The following is a 16546-nucleotide window of genomic DNA, read 5'->3' as shown; positions in this document are numbered from 1 at the left end:
AAACAGCATAGTGAACGCATTATTGTGGCCAAGATAGATACGAAGCCCACACCTACTACAGTAGTACAAGTTTATATGCCAACTAGCTCTGCAGATGACGAAGAAATTGAAGAAATGTATGATGAAATAAAAGAAATTATTCAGATTGTGAAGGGAGACGAAAATTTAATAGTCATGGGTGACTGGAATTCGAGTGTAGGAAAAGGGAGAGAAGGAAACATAGTAGGTGAATATGGATTGGGGCTAAGAAATGAAAGAGGAAGCCGCCTGGTAGAATTTTGCACAGAGCACAACATAATCATAGCTAACACTTGGTTTAAGAATCATGAAAGAAGGTTGTATGCATGGAAGAACCCTGGAGGTACTAAAAGGTATCAGATAGATTATATAATGGTAAGACAGAGATTTAGGAACCAGGTTTTAAATTGTAAGACATTTCCAGGGGCAGATGTGGACTCTGACCACAATCTATTGGTTATGACCTGTAGATTAAAACTGAATAAACTGCAAAAAGGTGGGAATTTAAGGAGATGGGACCTGGATAAACTGAAAGAACCAGAGGTTGTACAGAGTTTCAGGGAGAGCATAAGGGAACAATTGACAGGAATGGGGGAAAGAAATACAGTAGAAGAATAATGGGTAGCTTTGAGGGATGAAATAGTGAAAGCAGCAGAGGATCAAGTAGGTAAAAAGACGAAGGCTAGTAGAAATCCTTGGGTAACAGAAGAAATATTGAATTTAATTGATGAAAGGAGAAAATATAAAAATGCAGTAAATGAAGCAGGCAAAAAGGAATACAAACGTCTCAAAAATGAGATCGACAGGAAGTGCAAAATGGCTAAGCAGGAATGGCTAGAGGACAAATGTAAGGATGTAGAGTGTTATCTCACTAGGGGTAAGATAGATACTGCCTACAGGAAAATTAAAGAGACCTTTGGAGATAAGAGAACGACTTGTATGAATATCAAGAGCTCAGATGGAAACCCAGTTCTAAGCAAAGAAGGGAAAGCAGAAAGGTGGAAGGAGTATATAGAGGGTCTATACAAGGGCGATGTACTTGAGGACAACATTATGGAAATGGAAGAGGATGTAGATGAAGATGAAATGGGAGATATGATACTGCGTGAAGAGTTTGACAGAGCACTGAAAGACCTGAGTCGTAACAAGGCCCCCGGAGTAGACAACATTCCATTGGAACTACTGATGGCCCTGGGAGAGCCAGTCCTGACAAAACTCTACCATCTGGTGAGCAAGATGTATGAAACAGGCGAAATACCCTCAGACTTCAAGAAGAATATAATAATTCCAATCCCAAAGAAAGCAGGTGTTGACAGATGTGAAAATTACCGAACTATCAGTTTAATAAATCACAGCTGCAAAATACTAACACGAATTCTTTACAGGCGAATGGAAAAACTAGTAGAAGCCAACCTCGGGGAAGATCAGTTTGGATTCCGTAGAAACACTGGAACACGTGAGGCAATACTGACCTTATGACTTATCTTAGAAGAAAGATTAAGGAAAGGCAAACCTACGCTTCTAGCATTTGTAGACTTAGAGAAAGCTTTTGACAATGTTGGCTAGAATACTCTCTTTCAAATTCTAAAGGTGGCAGGGGTAAAATACAGGGAGCGAAAGGCTATTTACAATTTGTACAGAAACCAGATGGCAGTTACAAGAGTCGAGGGACATGAAAGGGAAGCGGTGGTTGGGAAGGGAGTAAGACAGGGTTGTAGCCTCTCCCCGATGTTGTTCAATCTGTATATTGAGCAAGCAGTAAAGGAAACAAAAGAAAAATTCGGTGTAGGTATTAAAATTCATGGAGAAGAAATAAAAACTTTGAGGTTTGCCGATGACATTGTAATTCTGTCAGAGACAGCAAAGGACTTGGAAGAGCAGTTGAATGGAATGGACAGTGTCTTGAAAGGAGGATATAAGATGGACATCAACAAAAGCAAAACAAGGATAATGGAATGTTGTCTAATTAAATCGGGTGATGCTGAGGGAATTAGATTAGGAAATGAGACACTTAAAGTAGTAAAGGAGTTTTGCTATTTGGGGAGCAAAATAACTGATGATGGTCGAAGTAGAGTGGATATAAAATGTAGACTGTCAATAGCAAGGAAAGCGTTTCTGAAGAAGAGAAATTTGTTAACATCGAGTATAGATTTAAGTGTCAGGAAGTCATTTCTGAAAGTATTTGTATGGAGTGTAGCCATGTATGGAAGTGAAACATGGACGATAAATAGTTAAACAAGAAGAGAATAGAAGCTTTCGAAATGTGGTGCTACAGAAGAATGCTGAAGATTAGATGGGTAGATCACATAACTAATGAGGAAGTATTGAATAGGATTGGGTAGAAGAGAAGTTTGTGGCACAACTTGACCAGAAGAAGGGATCGGTTGGTAGGACATGTTCTGAGGCATCAAGGGATCACCAATTTAGTATTGGAGGGCAGCATGGAGGGTAAAAATCGTAGAGGGAGATCAAGAGATGAATACACTAAGCAGATTCAGAAGGATGTAGGTTACAGTAGGTACTGGGAGATGAAAAAGCTTGCACAGGATAGAATAGCATGGAGAGCTGCATCAAACCAGTCTCAGGACTGAAGACCACAACAACAACAACATTGTTATATTAGCTCATGTGGCCATCTTTCCTTCTTATGTACCCTCTTGTCAGTCTTGGTTGTCGTCCGTCTTGTTGAAACTATCATCTGCTTTCTACCTTCTGTGCTAGTATTCTGATCTTTTTTTTAATCATTTATTTATCTGTACCACCCAAATTAATCAACACTTTGCCCCTACAACTTTTCTACTACTAGTTCTCGTGCATGTAGACAGGCCCATTGTTGTTTTCAAATTTATGTATAAGAATTCCACTGTTACTTACAAATTTGCCTGCAGTTGACTATACTGCAGGGAATTCTCCTGATCATCTCTCGCTGATTTATTTTCAAATTTGACAGCTATTTCTTTCTTTGCCCTACACTTTCCTTATTGATACACAATTCTTTCACATTTTTGTGTGTTTGTTTCTCCCCAGACTGCTCTGATTGACTTTTACTGCTGTCTCCTACATTACCTTATTTGCCAAGCAATGTTGTTTATGTTATCTCCTGTGATTTTATTTTACCATATGGCCAGTTTTTAAAATTTCATCTCCTTTCACGATTTTGCCTATCAGCTTTTTTTCCAATCATTTTTTCGGATCATATAGATCACTCTTGTGGCGAGATGTTCCCGCCCACTCATTGCCTCTTGTTAACTGTTGCTTGATCTCATGATATTAGTGCGACTTTTTTTGATGTTTCAAAATTTTTTCCCTGCTTTTTTCTGTTTTTCTAACTTTTCCCACCCTGCGCCATACTTTTTGCCACTGCCACCATTTCCAACACTCCAAACTGTTCTCTCTTGCCACGATGCATCCCATCACATATTACATCCATTCTTTATGAAAACATGATTTTGCACTACGTAAATTAAGGTTCCACATTCTGTTTCCTGAAACTTGCTTGTCCCTTGGAGTTACCCCCAAAGTCCTAATATTGAAAGTCGCTGTTTCTGGTTGTAATCCTACTCTACACCAGCCTCTTTTACAGTTTCAAATACAGCAATCTTTTGCACTTACCCGACTAATCTGTGACCTCTATGCCTCATCTGCCAGTTTCCACTCCACCAGACTTCTCTCCTTCTACAAAATCCTGCGGTTATCTGCCCCTCATGTTTCTTTAGATGGTATCATCTGCCAGGCCAACTCCAGACTGCAATGACATGCCACACTCCACCTCATAAAGCTACCCTCCCTTCTCCTAAAATACCTCAACAGTGGTGTTTCCCTTCCTGACCCTCTTCAGCTCCCCAAACAGCCACACCATGAACCACCACTCCTCTCCTACAAATCGAGCTTGGCCAAACTCCTTAACATCCCACAGCCTACACCGCTGCCTCCCAGACCTTTAATAACTCATAATCACAAAAACCAGTCACAATAACACAGTGTTCTCAACCTCTCATCCAAAGGACTCTCTCCCCCAGAATTATCTGTATTATCCACGGGTCTCATTTAACCATGCTGCTTTTGTGAAGGACCTACTTCCCTTTTCACATAATGTCAACTGGAAGTATCACTTCGGAACCCAATCCCAAAAACTTTTGAACAGCAATCCTGATACTGAACCCTACCTTGAATAGTTACGACCACAATCCCAACTTGATCCACCATCACTACCTCAGAATCATCCTTTAGAAGCCTTCCAAGAATTCCTCACATCTAGCATTGCCTCACAACCCTTCCTCAGGTCCCAACAACATGACCCCAACCTGTCCTTTGCAGAACTCCAGGCTCTACATTCCCTTAAAGCTGATGACTCCATCATTATCCTCCCAGCAGACAAAGGATCTACAACTGTAGTACTTGACTGAAAGGAATATGTTGGTGGAGGTCTACACCAGCTGCCTGACACCTCTACATACAGCGTCTGTCATCAAGATCCCATCCCTGTGATTCAAACTGACCTGCAGTGTCTCCTTAAAACCTCAGGCCCCTCACAAGGACTAACACCTGAATCCATAGAACTTCTCACCCCACCCAAATCAAGCTCCCCTACCTCTTACCTTCTTCCTAAGATCTACAAACCCAATCATACTGGCCGTCCTATAGTTGATGGCTTCACAGCACCCACCAAACATATATCTGCATTAGTTGATCAACACCTGGAGCCCATAGTACAAAAATTCCCCTCTGACATCAAAGATACCAACCATTTCCTCGATTGTCTGAAATCTGTGCCCGTCCCACTCCCACCACACACCTTACTTGTCACCATTGATGCCACCTCCCTCTATACCAACATCCCCCATGTACACAGTCTGTCTGCTGCTGTACATTTCCTCTGTCAGTGTCCACCTGATTCCAAACCTGTGAAATCCTGTCTACTCACCTTAATCAACATTATACTTACCAGCAACTGCTTTGCCTTTGAAAGGCAGACATTCAGTCATATCAGAAGCATGGCCATGGGAACAAGGATGGCACCTTCCTGTGCCAACCTTTTCATGGGTCGCTTGGAAGGGGCTTTCCTGGGATCCATAAGTCTTCAGCCCATGGTATGGTTTAGATATTGATGACATCTTTACCATATGGACTCACGGTGAGGCTGACCTGCTAAAATTCGTGGAATCTCTGAATATCTTCTCCCAATTAAATTTCGCATGGTCCTGTTCTAAATTCAGTTTTGTTGATGTTGATCTCGTCCTCACTGAAGGCCAGCTACACATTTCTGTCCACATTAAACCTATCAACAAACAACAGTACTTACATTTTGACAGTTGCCATCCTTTCCATATCAAACGTTCCCTTCCATACAGCCTAGGCATCCGAGGCAAACATATTTGTTCGGATGCAGACTCTTTACAGCAATACACCACCATTTTCATCTCAGCCTTCACCATATGTAATTACCCCACCAGTCTAGTTAAAAAGCAGATTTCCTGGGCCATCACATCCAATTCTGGTACTGCTGGTCCCTCCACGAAACAGCTTCGGACCACACCATTGGGGATTCAGTATTATCCGGATCTGGAATGTGTCAATCAACTACATTGGCAGAGGCTTGATTTATTAAAATCCTGCCCTGAAGTGAGATCCATTCTATCTAAAAATTTTCCCACGACACCTAGAACAGATTTCCATCGTCCTCCCAATCTCCGCAATATTCTTGTCAGAGCCTATGCTCCTTCTGCACACATCTCCGTACCCTGTGGCTCCTACCCCTGTGACCATCCCCACTGAAAGACCTGCACTATGCACCCTCCTGTAACCGGAAAAACATATACTATCAAGGGGAGTCACTTGTGAAATGTCCGCCCCAGTAGCTGAGTGGTCAGCGTGACGGATTGCCGTCCTCTGGGCCCGGGTTCGATTCCCGGCTGGGTCGGAGATTTTCTCCGCTCAGGGACTGGGTGTTGTGTTGTGTTCATCATCATTTCATCCCCATCCGGCGTGCAGGTCGCCCAATGTGACGCCGAATGTAATAAGACCTGCGATATGGCGGCCGGACCTGCCCCGCGAGGGGCCTCCCGGCCAATGACGCCAAACGCTCATTTCCATTTCCACTTGTGAAATGACACATATACCAACTGTAATGTAAACACTGTTTGGGCTTTTACAGCAGCATGACTACCACCCAGTTATCAGTCAGGACGAATGGGCATAGGCAGAGCGTATATATTGGCAACACACAATATCCTGTTGCAGAGAATGCTGCACAACATAACAGTCATGACCTCAGTGCTTGTTTCACTACATGCACCATCTGGATTCTTCCCCCTCATACCAGTTTCTCAGAATTCCGCAGGTGGGAACTAGCACTACAACATGTCCTTGGGTCTTGCCACCCACCTGGTCTTAATTTACATTAATGCCTTCCGTCTCAGCATTTGTTCACAGTAAGTACTCCTTTCTTCACTCCATTTTGGTTCCCTACGTCTTTCATTTTCTGCTTGTCTATTTTTCATTGTGCACGCTCCCACGTCTGTTACATACTTAGCTTTTCACACTTGTTAACTTGTGCATGATGTTTTGGTAGTGATCTCTGTCTTGCATATTACGGTGTCTTTCATCTTTAAGCTCTCAGGTTTTCAAATCTTGTTTGGTGGAGTCCTCAAAAATAAGTCTTTCCTTCTCATCCCATCTGGTAAGTCTCCCCTGACCCAAGGTTCTGGGTGACTTTTCTAAATTGTACCCCTTTCCCTTAACCTCTCCCATTCTTTTCCTTCACCCCTCTTCCTTCCCCTTCAACTCTTCTGCCAGAAGAAAGAGCCACTGGCTCTGAAAGCTTGTAAAAATTTAAATCATTTTATGTGTGCATTTACCTGCTGCCACTAATTGATTATTTTAGTTTTCTTATAATTGGATAAATACAGTAATCCTCTGCCTAACATCTCATCTTCCAGTGTCAGAAACATTTGCATTGGCTTTAATGTCCTAGAAAGCAGTTACATTCTCAAACAACCTCAGCAAGCCAAACTCCTTATAAGTAGCCACTCAATGGTCATTTCGTGATATCACGAGATCATTGCCTAGGTTCGTGGAGTTGCACCGACATATGTTATGGAGCTTGTAGTGGGGAGGGATTCACACTGTTTGTTTTATATACTATACTTTATACTAAGGCTCACAAATTGACAAATTTCAGTCCTTCTTTTCTGTAAAAAGTTTTTTTTTTTTTAGTTTCTATGATGTCTATGTAATTTGTAGCATAGTAGTGATCAGATGTTGATAAATCTGCAGTATTAGAAAAATGAATTTGGTGATTCCCTGACCCCAGTGTGTGATCTGCCACTGCCGGTTTATCCATATTTCCCAGCCGACAGTTGTTTTTGTGCTCCTTATCTCTCCGAGTTCCAATAATATATAATTTTTTTTTTAATTTTCCAGAAAATGGCCTTTGTCATTATAGTAAGCAATAAATACAACAAGGAACTGGCAAAAAGTAAACAGTCAATTATTGTTAAGGAAGTGGTTTAACATTGGAATATAATTTTAAAATTTTTCGGAAAGTTAACCTGTATTATCATAGTAAGCAATGAGTACAAGAACAGTCAGTTTTTTTAAAGGACTATGACATTCAGCTCTCAACAATCCATCATTTCATGAGATGTATTTGAAAGTAATTTCGCATTTTTCTTACACACACTCCCACTTCTCAAAACTTCCATGAACTCATAATACTTGAAACAAATTATAGTCCACATAACAAACAAAAATGGCCCTACAATTTAATAAATTCATATCAGAAGTATGTACTGTCCAGTGATTTCATTTCAAAACTGCTCTTAAAAGCTGTAGTCCAGAGTCAGATTTCTGTAACAATGGCTTGTGTGATTCTTACTTTCATAGTCACTGATCACTTCAGTATGATAGCTAAAAAGAGAAAAAACATCACAATCCCTTCAGTCATGGATCACAGTCTTTGTGCGGACTGTTGCTTTGAACACTGTAAGTGACTGCTACAGTGCACTACAGTCATAGAAGTACCTCATTGTACCACTAGGTGGCATTGTCTTGCAGTAGCACCAGTGGCTTCATGCAAAGGCCACAAATATTTTTAAAAAAGTGGTGGCAGAAACCACTGGTAGTAAGGGAACAAGATGGGTGTTAATGCTTTTTAGTAATTTCAGTAGGGGCACAAGAGCAATTGTTCTCTGTAGAATATGGATAAATCAGCAAGCCATGCAATAAGACTAGCGACCACCAAATTTTTTTCTCTGATACTGTAGTTTTCTCACAATGTAATCACTACTGTGTTAAGATGTACAGACAGGCCACAGAAATTCAAAAGTGCAAAACCAACTTTAACAAAAAAGAAAAGGGATTAAAATTAGACAAGTTGTGGGCCTTAATACTAAATAAAACAGCACCAACTCTTTTCCATTATAAGCTCCATAACGTAACTTGGTGTGACTGCACGATCATAGACAGTAATTTGATGACATCATGAACCAGCTATCGCAAGGATGCTTATAAACACATAGGCTTGCTGAGCTCATTTCAGACTGTAACTGCTTTCTAAGTTGTTAAAGTCTCTGAAGATGTCTCCCACATTGAAAAACCAAACATTCAGGAATCATACTTTGGACCACAGCCTGTTTCCCATAAAACAAAGACCACCAATAAAGGTAAGAACAATTTGACAGCTGTTCTTCAGTACAACATGGCCCAGGGACAACATTTGGATGATTTCACACCCTCCCACCTCTGTTACATATAATGCACTTAGCTTGTCACTCTTTTTAACTCGTGCACTATGTTTTAATAGTAATCTCTGTCTTGCATATTTCCCTATCTTCCACCTTTAAGCTCTCGGGTTTTCAAATCTCATCTGGTGCATTCCCAACAATCAGTCTTTCCTTCTCATCACGTCCGGCAAGTCTTCCCTGACTCGGGGTTCTGGGTGACTTTTCTGAACTATACTCATTTCGCTAAACCTCTCCAGTCCTTTTGTCCTCTTGATTCGCCCTTCTTCCTTCCGCTTCAACTCTTTTGCCAGGAGAAGGAGTCACTCGCTCTGAAAGCTTGTAAAAGTTAAACTCTTTTGTGTGTGTGCGTGTGTGCGTGTGTGCGTGTGTGCGTGTGTGCGTGTGTGTGTGTGTGTGTGTGTGTGTGTGTTCCCCTGCTGCCACTTCGTGAGTAGATTTTTTTATCTATCCACATACATTATATTATCAATAATTGATTATTTTCAGAGTTACTGGTTTGTTTGCATTCATTGACCTACTGTTGCTCCTCCTGTTTTGCACAATTGAAAGATGTTCCAGTACACCACTCTTACATGTCTAATAAGAATATATGATAATTAATAGAAAATCTTTACCACTCTGACAGTACATTTAATTTTATTTCTCAGCTGCTGCTTAGTGATGACAAGAATTTGCAGAATAAATGTATGGTAAATGGAATTGATGCAGTTGGCAAAAGTGATTTAAAGAATTACTTAGAAAAATTGAGTAAACAGAATAAAAATAAGCCAGAAGCGGCAAAGACACTTACTTCCAGTAAGTATAAAGAAATCAGTATTGTCATGTTTTGTTATAATTATGATTGGCATTGTCACGATACAGATATATCTGATACAAGATTCCATGCTTTCATATAAGCAATTATTATAATATGAATATAAATGTGCCTTTGTTGATCACAAGTGAAAAAATTGATTAAATTCAAGCTAAAGAGTAAGACTGAAATTCACACACAGATTTTTCCTGTCAGACAGAACGGACATGTGCATGATAGCAAACTTGGAAGATAAACCGAAATTAAAATTGTTTTGTGATCTTAATCCACAAGATATATTGGAAGTACTTGTGATTTTACACTTTATTTTCTGGGAAAAATGTTTTCCTATATTAGAACTCCACTTAATGTGTTGCATTAAATTTCAATTGTGGTCCATTCATCACTGTCTATGCAAAACTTACTGTTTGCACCAAACTTAGATCTGTGATAAGTTAGTCATCAGCTGCACAATTGAAATACTTTTTTGTACTTTACTGGATTCAACAGGTTAATCTGTCATCTTCAGAAGTTCAGTATTGGCTTATGACACTGTTATGCAGATGTCAATTGCTCCAGAATACCATGACAGTTTACAAAATGTGCATAATTGGTGTGATAATTATAATCATTGACTCGCGAGCTAGGTTATATGGGAGTCAAGTTGCTGCAAAAGTAACAGCTATGAATGAGATCATAAAAATTCTTTTGTTTTAATGTGCTATAACCGTAGCATCAACACTGCCACATGTTTTCACTGTATACAGAGAACCCACACCATAAGCACCACCATTCACTATCAAACCATCCATTACAACACAAAAAAGGAAGCAAACAAGCTTCAGATTCATTCTTCACAGAATAAACAGAGTACCACAAACAAACAGAACTAAACACAAGAGCTAAATACATCAAAACAAAAAGCAATAGAGATTTATTATGATACCCGTATCATAGAGAAACCAAACCAAAAAATATGTGAAAGGACAGAGAATGAACAAGGTACATGCACATGTGATATTTCACAACAACACAGAAGAACTTGAATGACAGATAGTGACCATGCACAGAACACAACAGAGCAAGAACCCAGACACAAAACAAAATGACCTGTACTCACTTCATTTTAAGGAAACAGGGATCTCAAATTGGACACAGAATAGAAAATGCAACATAGAAAAAAATGAGAATACAGGAAACACCCACAGATAAATTCAACAGACCAGCAACACATTAGACATGCACGAACTTAACAAGCAACTCTTGTCAGTCAGTATACATAAGGCACACAAACATGCAGGAATTTTAATACTAGATATTCAGAAACATCAAAGCTGTAAAAAGTAACAGCTCCATAGCACATTTGCTGACCAATTAATAGCCCACAACCATTACTCAACCTAAAACAGATATATATTCAGCCACAGCCTATCCTATAAACTTAACAGTAGAAGAAAACTTCCTCATAGTGAAGGTATTAGCAGAAGGAAAGCCAGCTATAAAAGACTTTACTACACCATACAATTGTACACTATTCAACTAATTAAAGGAGCTGCACAGAAAAGATCACACACACACACACACACACACACACACACACACACACACACAAGCGGAGAGATAGTAAGCAATGATCAGGTGCAAAGTGATATGAGAACAAGCGAACATCAACAGTGACTGAACACACAACAGCAAAGTTGTTTACTGCTTGCTAGTGACCATTGATGCCTTCTTCTTGTACACCAACATACCCCACATATATGGTCTGCCTCATGTGGAATATACATGCCTACTGATAGCGAATTTATGAGCTCCTTCATTACACAGTTTTATTCTTGCCTATAAACATTTTTACTAACTATTTCATCTTCAGCTGTTGGTATGAATTTCATTGCAATAAACTCCAGAACCATGGACCTTGCGGTTGGTGGAGAGACTTGCGTGCCTCAATGATACAGATAACCGTACCGTTGGTGCAACCACAATGGAGGGGTATCTGTTGAGAGGCCAGGCAAACGTGGTTCCTGAAGAGGGGCAGCAGCCTTTTCAGTAGTTACAGGGGCAATAGCCTGGATGAGTGACTGGATGGTTGACTGATTTGGCCTTGTAACATTAACCAAAATGGCCTTGCTGTGTTGGTACTGCGAACAGCTGAAAGCAAGGGGAAACCACAGCCGTAATTTTTCCTGAGGGTATGCAGCTTTACTGTGTGGTTAAATGAAGGTGACGTCCTCTTGGGTAAAATATTCCAGAGGTAAAATAGTCCCCCATTCGGATCCCCAGGCGGGGACTGCTCAGAAGGATGTCGTTTTCAGGAGAAACAAAACTGGCATTCTATGGATTGAGGCGTGGAATGTCAGGTCCCTTAATCGGCCAGGTAGGTTAGAGTTAGAAAATGGATAGGTTGAAGTTAGATATAGTGAGTATTAGTGAAGTTCAGTGGCAGGAGAAACAAGACTTCTGGTGAGGTGAATACAGAATTATAAATACAAAATCAAATAGGGGTAATGCAGCAGTAGGTTTCATAATGAATAAAAAGATAGGAGTGCGGGAAAGCTACTACAAACAGCATAGTGAACGCATTATTGTGGCCAAGATAGACACGAAGCCCATGCCTACCACAGTAGTACAGGTTTATATGCCAGCTAACTCCGCAGATGATGAAGAGATTGAACAAATATATAATGAGATAAAAGAAATTATTCAGATAGTGAAGAGAGATGAAAATTTAATAGTCATGCGGCACTGGAATTTGATAGTAGGAAAAGGAAGACAAGGAAAAGTACTAGATGAATATGGAATTGGAGTAAGAAATGAAAGAGGAAGCCGTCTGGTAGAATTTTGCACATATCATAACTTAATCATAACTAACACTTGTTTTAAGAATCATGCAAGAAGGGTGTATACATGGAAGAGGCCTGGATACGCTGGAAGGTTTCAGATATGTTATGTAATGGTAAGACAGAGATTTAGGAACCAGGTTTTAAATTGTAAGACATTTCCAGGAACAGGTGTGGATTCTGACCACATCGATTGGTTATGAACTATAGATTAAAACTGAAGAAACTGCAAAAAGGTGGGAATTTAAGGAGAGGGGACCTGGATAAACTGAAAGAACCAGCAGTTGTAGAGAGTTTCAGATCGTGTGTTAGGGAACGATTGACAAGAACAGAGGAAAGAAATACAGTAGAAGAAGAATGGGTAGCTTTGAGAGATGAAATAGTGAAGGCAGCAGAGGAGCAATTAGGTAAACAGATGAGGGCTAGTAGAAATCCTTGGGTAACAGGAGAAATATTGAATTTAATTGATGAAAGGAGAAAATATAAAAATGCAGTAAATGAAGCAACCAAAATGAATACAAAGTTTCAAAAATGAGATCGACAGGAAGGCTAGAGAACAAAGGGATGGCTAGAGAACAAATGTAAGGATATAGAGGCATACATCACTAGGGGTAAGACAAATACCACCCTTTTTTTTCCATCAGTCTACCGACTGGTTTGATGCGGCCCGCCACGAATTCCTTTCCTGTGCTAACCTCTTCATCTCAGAGTAGGACTTGCAACCTACGTCCTCAATTATTTGCTTGATGTATTCCAATCTCTGTCTTCCTCTACAGTTTTTGCCCTTTACAGCTCCCTCTAGTACCATGGAAGTCATTCCCTCATGTCTTAGCAGATGTCGTATCATCCTGTCCCTTCTCCTTATCAGTGTTTTCCACATATTCCTTTCCTCTCCGATTCTGCGTAGAACCTCCTCATGCCTTACTTTATCAGTCCACCTAATTTTCAACATTCGTCTATAGCACCACATCTCAAATGCTTCGATTCTCTTCTGTTCTGGTTTTCCCACAGTCCATGTTTCACTACCATACAATGCTGTACTCCAGACGTACATCCTCAGAAATTTCTTCCTCAAATTAAGGCCGGTATTTGATATTAGTAGATTTCTCTTGGCCAGAAATGCCTTTTTTTGCCATAGCGAGTCTGCTTTTGATGTCCTCCTTGCTCCGTCCGTCATTGGTTATTTTACTGCCTAGGTAGCAGAATTCCTTAACTTCATTGACTTCGAGACCATCAATCGTGATGTTAAGTTTCTCGCTGTTCTCATTTCTACTACTTCTCATTACCTTCGTCTTTCTCCGATTTACTCTCAAACCATACTGTGTACTCATTAGACTGTTCATTCCGTTCAGCAGATCATTTAATTCTTCTTCACTTTCACTCAGGATAGCAATGTCATCAGCGAATCGTATCATTGGTATCCTTTCACCTTGTATTTTAATTCCATTCCTGAACCTTTCTTTTATTTCCATCATTGCTTCCTCGATGTACAGATTGAAGAGTAACGGCGAAAGGCTACAGCCTTGTCTTACACCCTTCTTAATGCGAGCACTTCGTTCTTGATCGTCCACTCTTATTATTCCCTCTTGGTTGTTGTACATATTGTGTATGACCTGTCTCTCCCTATAGCTTACCCCTACTTTTTTCAGAATCTCGAACAGCTTGCACCATTTTATATTGTCGAACGCTTTTTCCAGGTCAACAAATCCTATGAAAGTGTCTTGATTTTTCTTTAGCCTTGCTTCCATTATTAGCCATAACGTCAGAATTGCCTCTCTCGTCCCTTTACTTTTCCTAAAGCCAAACTGATCGTCACCTAGCGCATTCTCAATTTTCTTTTCCATTCTTCTGTATATTATTCTTGTAAGCAGCTTCGATGCATGAGCTGTTAAGTTGATTGTGCGATAATTCTCGCACTTGTCAGCTCTTGTCATCTTCGGAATTGTGTGGATGATGCTTTTCCGAAAGTCAGATAGTATATCACCAGACTCATATATTCTACACACCAACGTGAATAGTCGTTTTGTTGCCACTTCCCCCAATGATTTTAGAAATTCTTATGGAATGTTATCTATCCTTTCTGCCTTATTTGACCGTAAGTCCTCCAAAGCTCTTTTAAATTTCAATTCTAATGCTGGATCCATCCCCTATCTCTTTTAAATTGACTCCTGTTTCTTCTTCTATCACATCAGACAAATCTTCACCCTCATAGAGGCTTTCAATGTATTCTTTCCACCTATCTGCTCTCTCCTCTGCATTTAACAGTGGAATTCTCGTTGCACTCTTAATGTTACCACCGTTGCTTTTGATGTCACCAAAGGTTGTTTTGACTTTCCTGTATGCTGAGTCTGTCCTTCTGACAATCATATCTTTTTCGATGTCTTCACATTTTTCCTGCAGCCATTTCGTCTTAGCTTCCCTGCACTTCCTATTTATTTCATTCCTCAGCGACTTGTATTTCTGTATTCCTGATTTTCCCGGAACATGTTTGTACTTCCTCCTTTCATCAATCAACTGAAGTATTTCTTCTGTTACCCATGGTTTCTTCGCAGCTACCTTCTTTGTACCTATGTTTTCCTTCCCAACTTCTGGGATGGCCCTTTTTAGAGATGTCCATTCCTCTTCAACTGTACTGCCTACTGTGCTACTCCTTATTGCTGTATCTATAGCATTAGAGAACTTCAAACGTATCTCGTCGTTCCTTAGTACTTCCGTATCCCACTTCTTCCTGACTAATGTCTTGAACTTCAGCCTACTCTTCATCACTACTATATTGTGATCTGAGTCTATATCTGCTCCTGGGTATGCCTTACAGTCCAGTATCTGATTTCAGAATCTCTGTCTGACCATGATGTAATCTAATTGAAATCTTCCTGTATCTCCCGGCCTTTTCCAAGTATACCTCCTCCTCTTGTGATTCTTGAACAGGGTATTCGCTATTACTAGCTGAAACTTGTTACAGAACTCAATTAGTCTTTCTCCTCTTTCATTCCTTGTCCCAAGCCCATATTCTCCTGTAACCTTTTCTTCTACTCCTTCCCCTACAACTGCATTCCAGTCGCCCATGACTATTAGATTTTCGTCCCCCTTTACATACTGCATTACCCTTTCAATATCCTCATACACTTTCTGTATCTGTTCATCTTCAGCTTGCGACGTCGGCATGTATACCTGAACTATCGTTGTCTGTGTTGGTCTGCTGTCGATTATGATTAGAACAACCCGGTCACTGAACTGTTCACAGTAACACACCCTCTGCCCTACCTTCCTATTCATAACGAATCCTACACCTGTTATACCATTTTCTGCTGCTGTTGATATTACCCGATACTCATCTGACCAGAAATCCTTGTCTTCCTTCCACTTCACTTCACTGACCCCCACTATATCTAGATTGAGCCTTTGCATTTCCCTTTTCAGATTTTGTAGTTTCCCTACCACGTTCAAGCTTCTGACATTCCACGCCCCGACTCGTAGAACGTTATCCTTTCGTTGATTATTCAATCTTTTTCTCATGGTAACCTCCCCCTTGGCAGTCCCCTCCCGGAGATCCGAATGGGGGACTATTCTGGAATCATTGCCAATGGAGAGATCATCATGACACTCCTTCAATTACAAGCCACATGTCCTGTGGATACACGTTACGTGTCTTTAATGCAGTGGTTTCCATTGCCTTCTGCATCCTCATGTCATTGATCATTGCTGATTCTTCTGCCTTTAGGGGCAGTTTCCCACCCCTAGGACAAGAGAGTGCCCTGAACCTCTATCCGCTCCTCCGCCCTCTTTGACAAGGCCGTTGGCAGAATGAGGCTGACTTCTTATGCCGGAAGTCTTCGGCCGCCAATGCTGATTATTTATCAAAATTTAGGCAGTGGCGGGGATCGAACCCGGGACCGAAGACGTTTTGATTATGAATCAAAGACGTTACCCCTAGACCACCTACAGGAAAATTAAAGAGACCTTTGAAGAAAAGAGAACCACTTGTATAAATATCAAGACCTCAGATGGAAAACCAGTTCTAAGCAAAGAAGGGAAAGCAAAAAGGTGGAAGGAGTATATAGAGGATCTATACAGGGGCGATGTATTTGAGGGCAATATTATGGAAATGGAAGAGGATGTAGGTGAAGATGAAGTGGGAGATATGATACTGC

General features: G+C 40.5%; 1 protein-coding gene across 5 annotated transcripts in view; it reads left to right on the top strand.

Moving 5' to 3' along the window:
• Nucleotides 1-16546, top strand: part of LOC126482298 (transcriptional protein SWT1) — a 342452-nt gene that overhangs the window by 160062 nt on the left and 165844 nt on the right. For all 5 annotated transcript variants that reach the window (XM_050106316.1, XM_050106313.1, XM_050106314.1 and 2 more), the window contains one exon: nucleotides 9410-9557. In XM_050106316.1, coding sequence (XP_049962273.1) covers nucleotides 9410-9557 — 148 coding nt within the window. The remainder of the gene's footprint in view (nucleotides 1-9409; nucleotides 9558-16546) is intronic.

Source organism: Schistocerca serialis, chromosome 5 (genome assembly GCF_023864345.2).
Source record: "Schistocerca serialis cubense isolate TAMUIC-IGC-003099 chromosome 5, iqSchSeri2.2, whole genome shotgun sequence".
Classification (NCBI taxonomy): Eukaryota; Metazoa; Arthropoda; class Insecta; order Orthoptera; family Acrididae; genus Schistocerca; species Schistocerca serialis.
The sequence above is the reverse complement of the archived record's forward strand: the minus strand, read 5'-3'. Positions and strand labels throughout refer to the sequence as shown.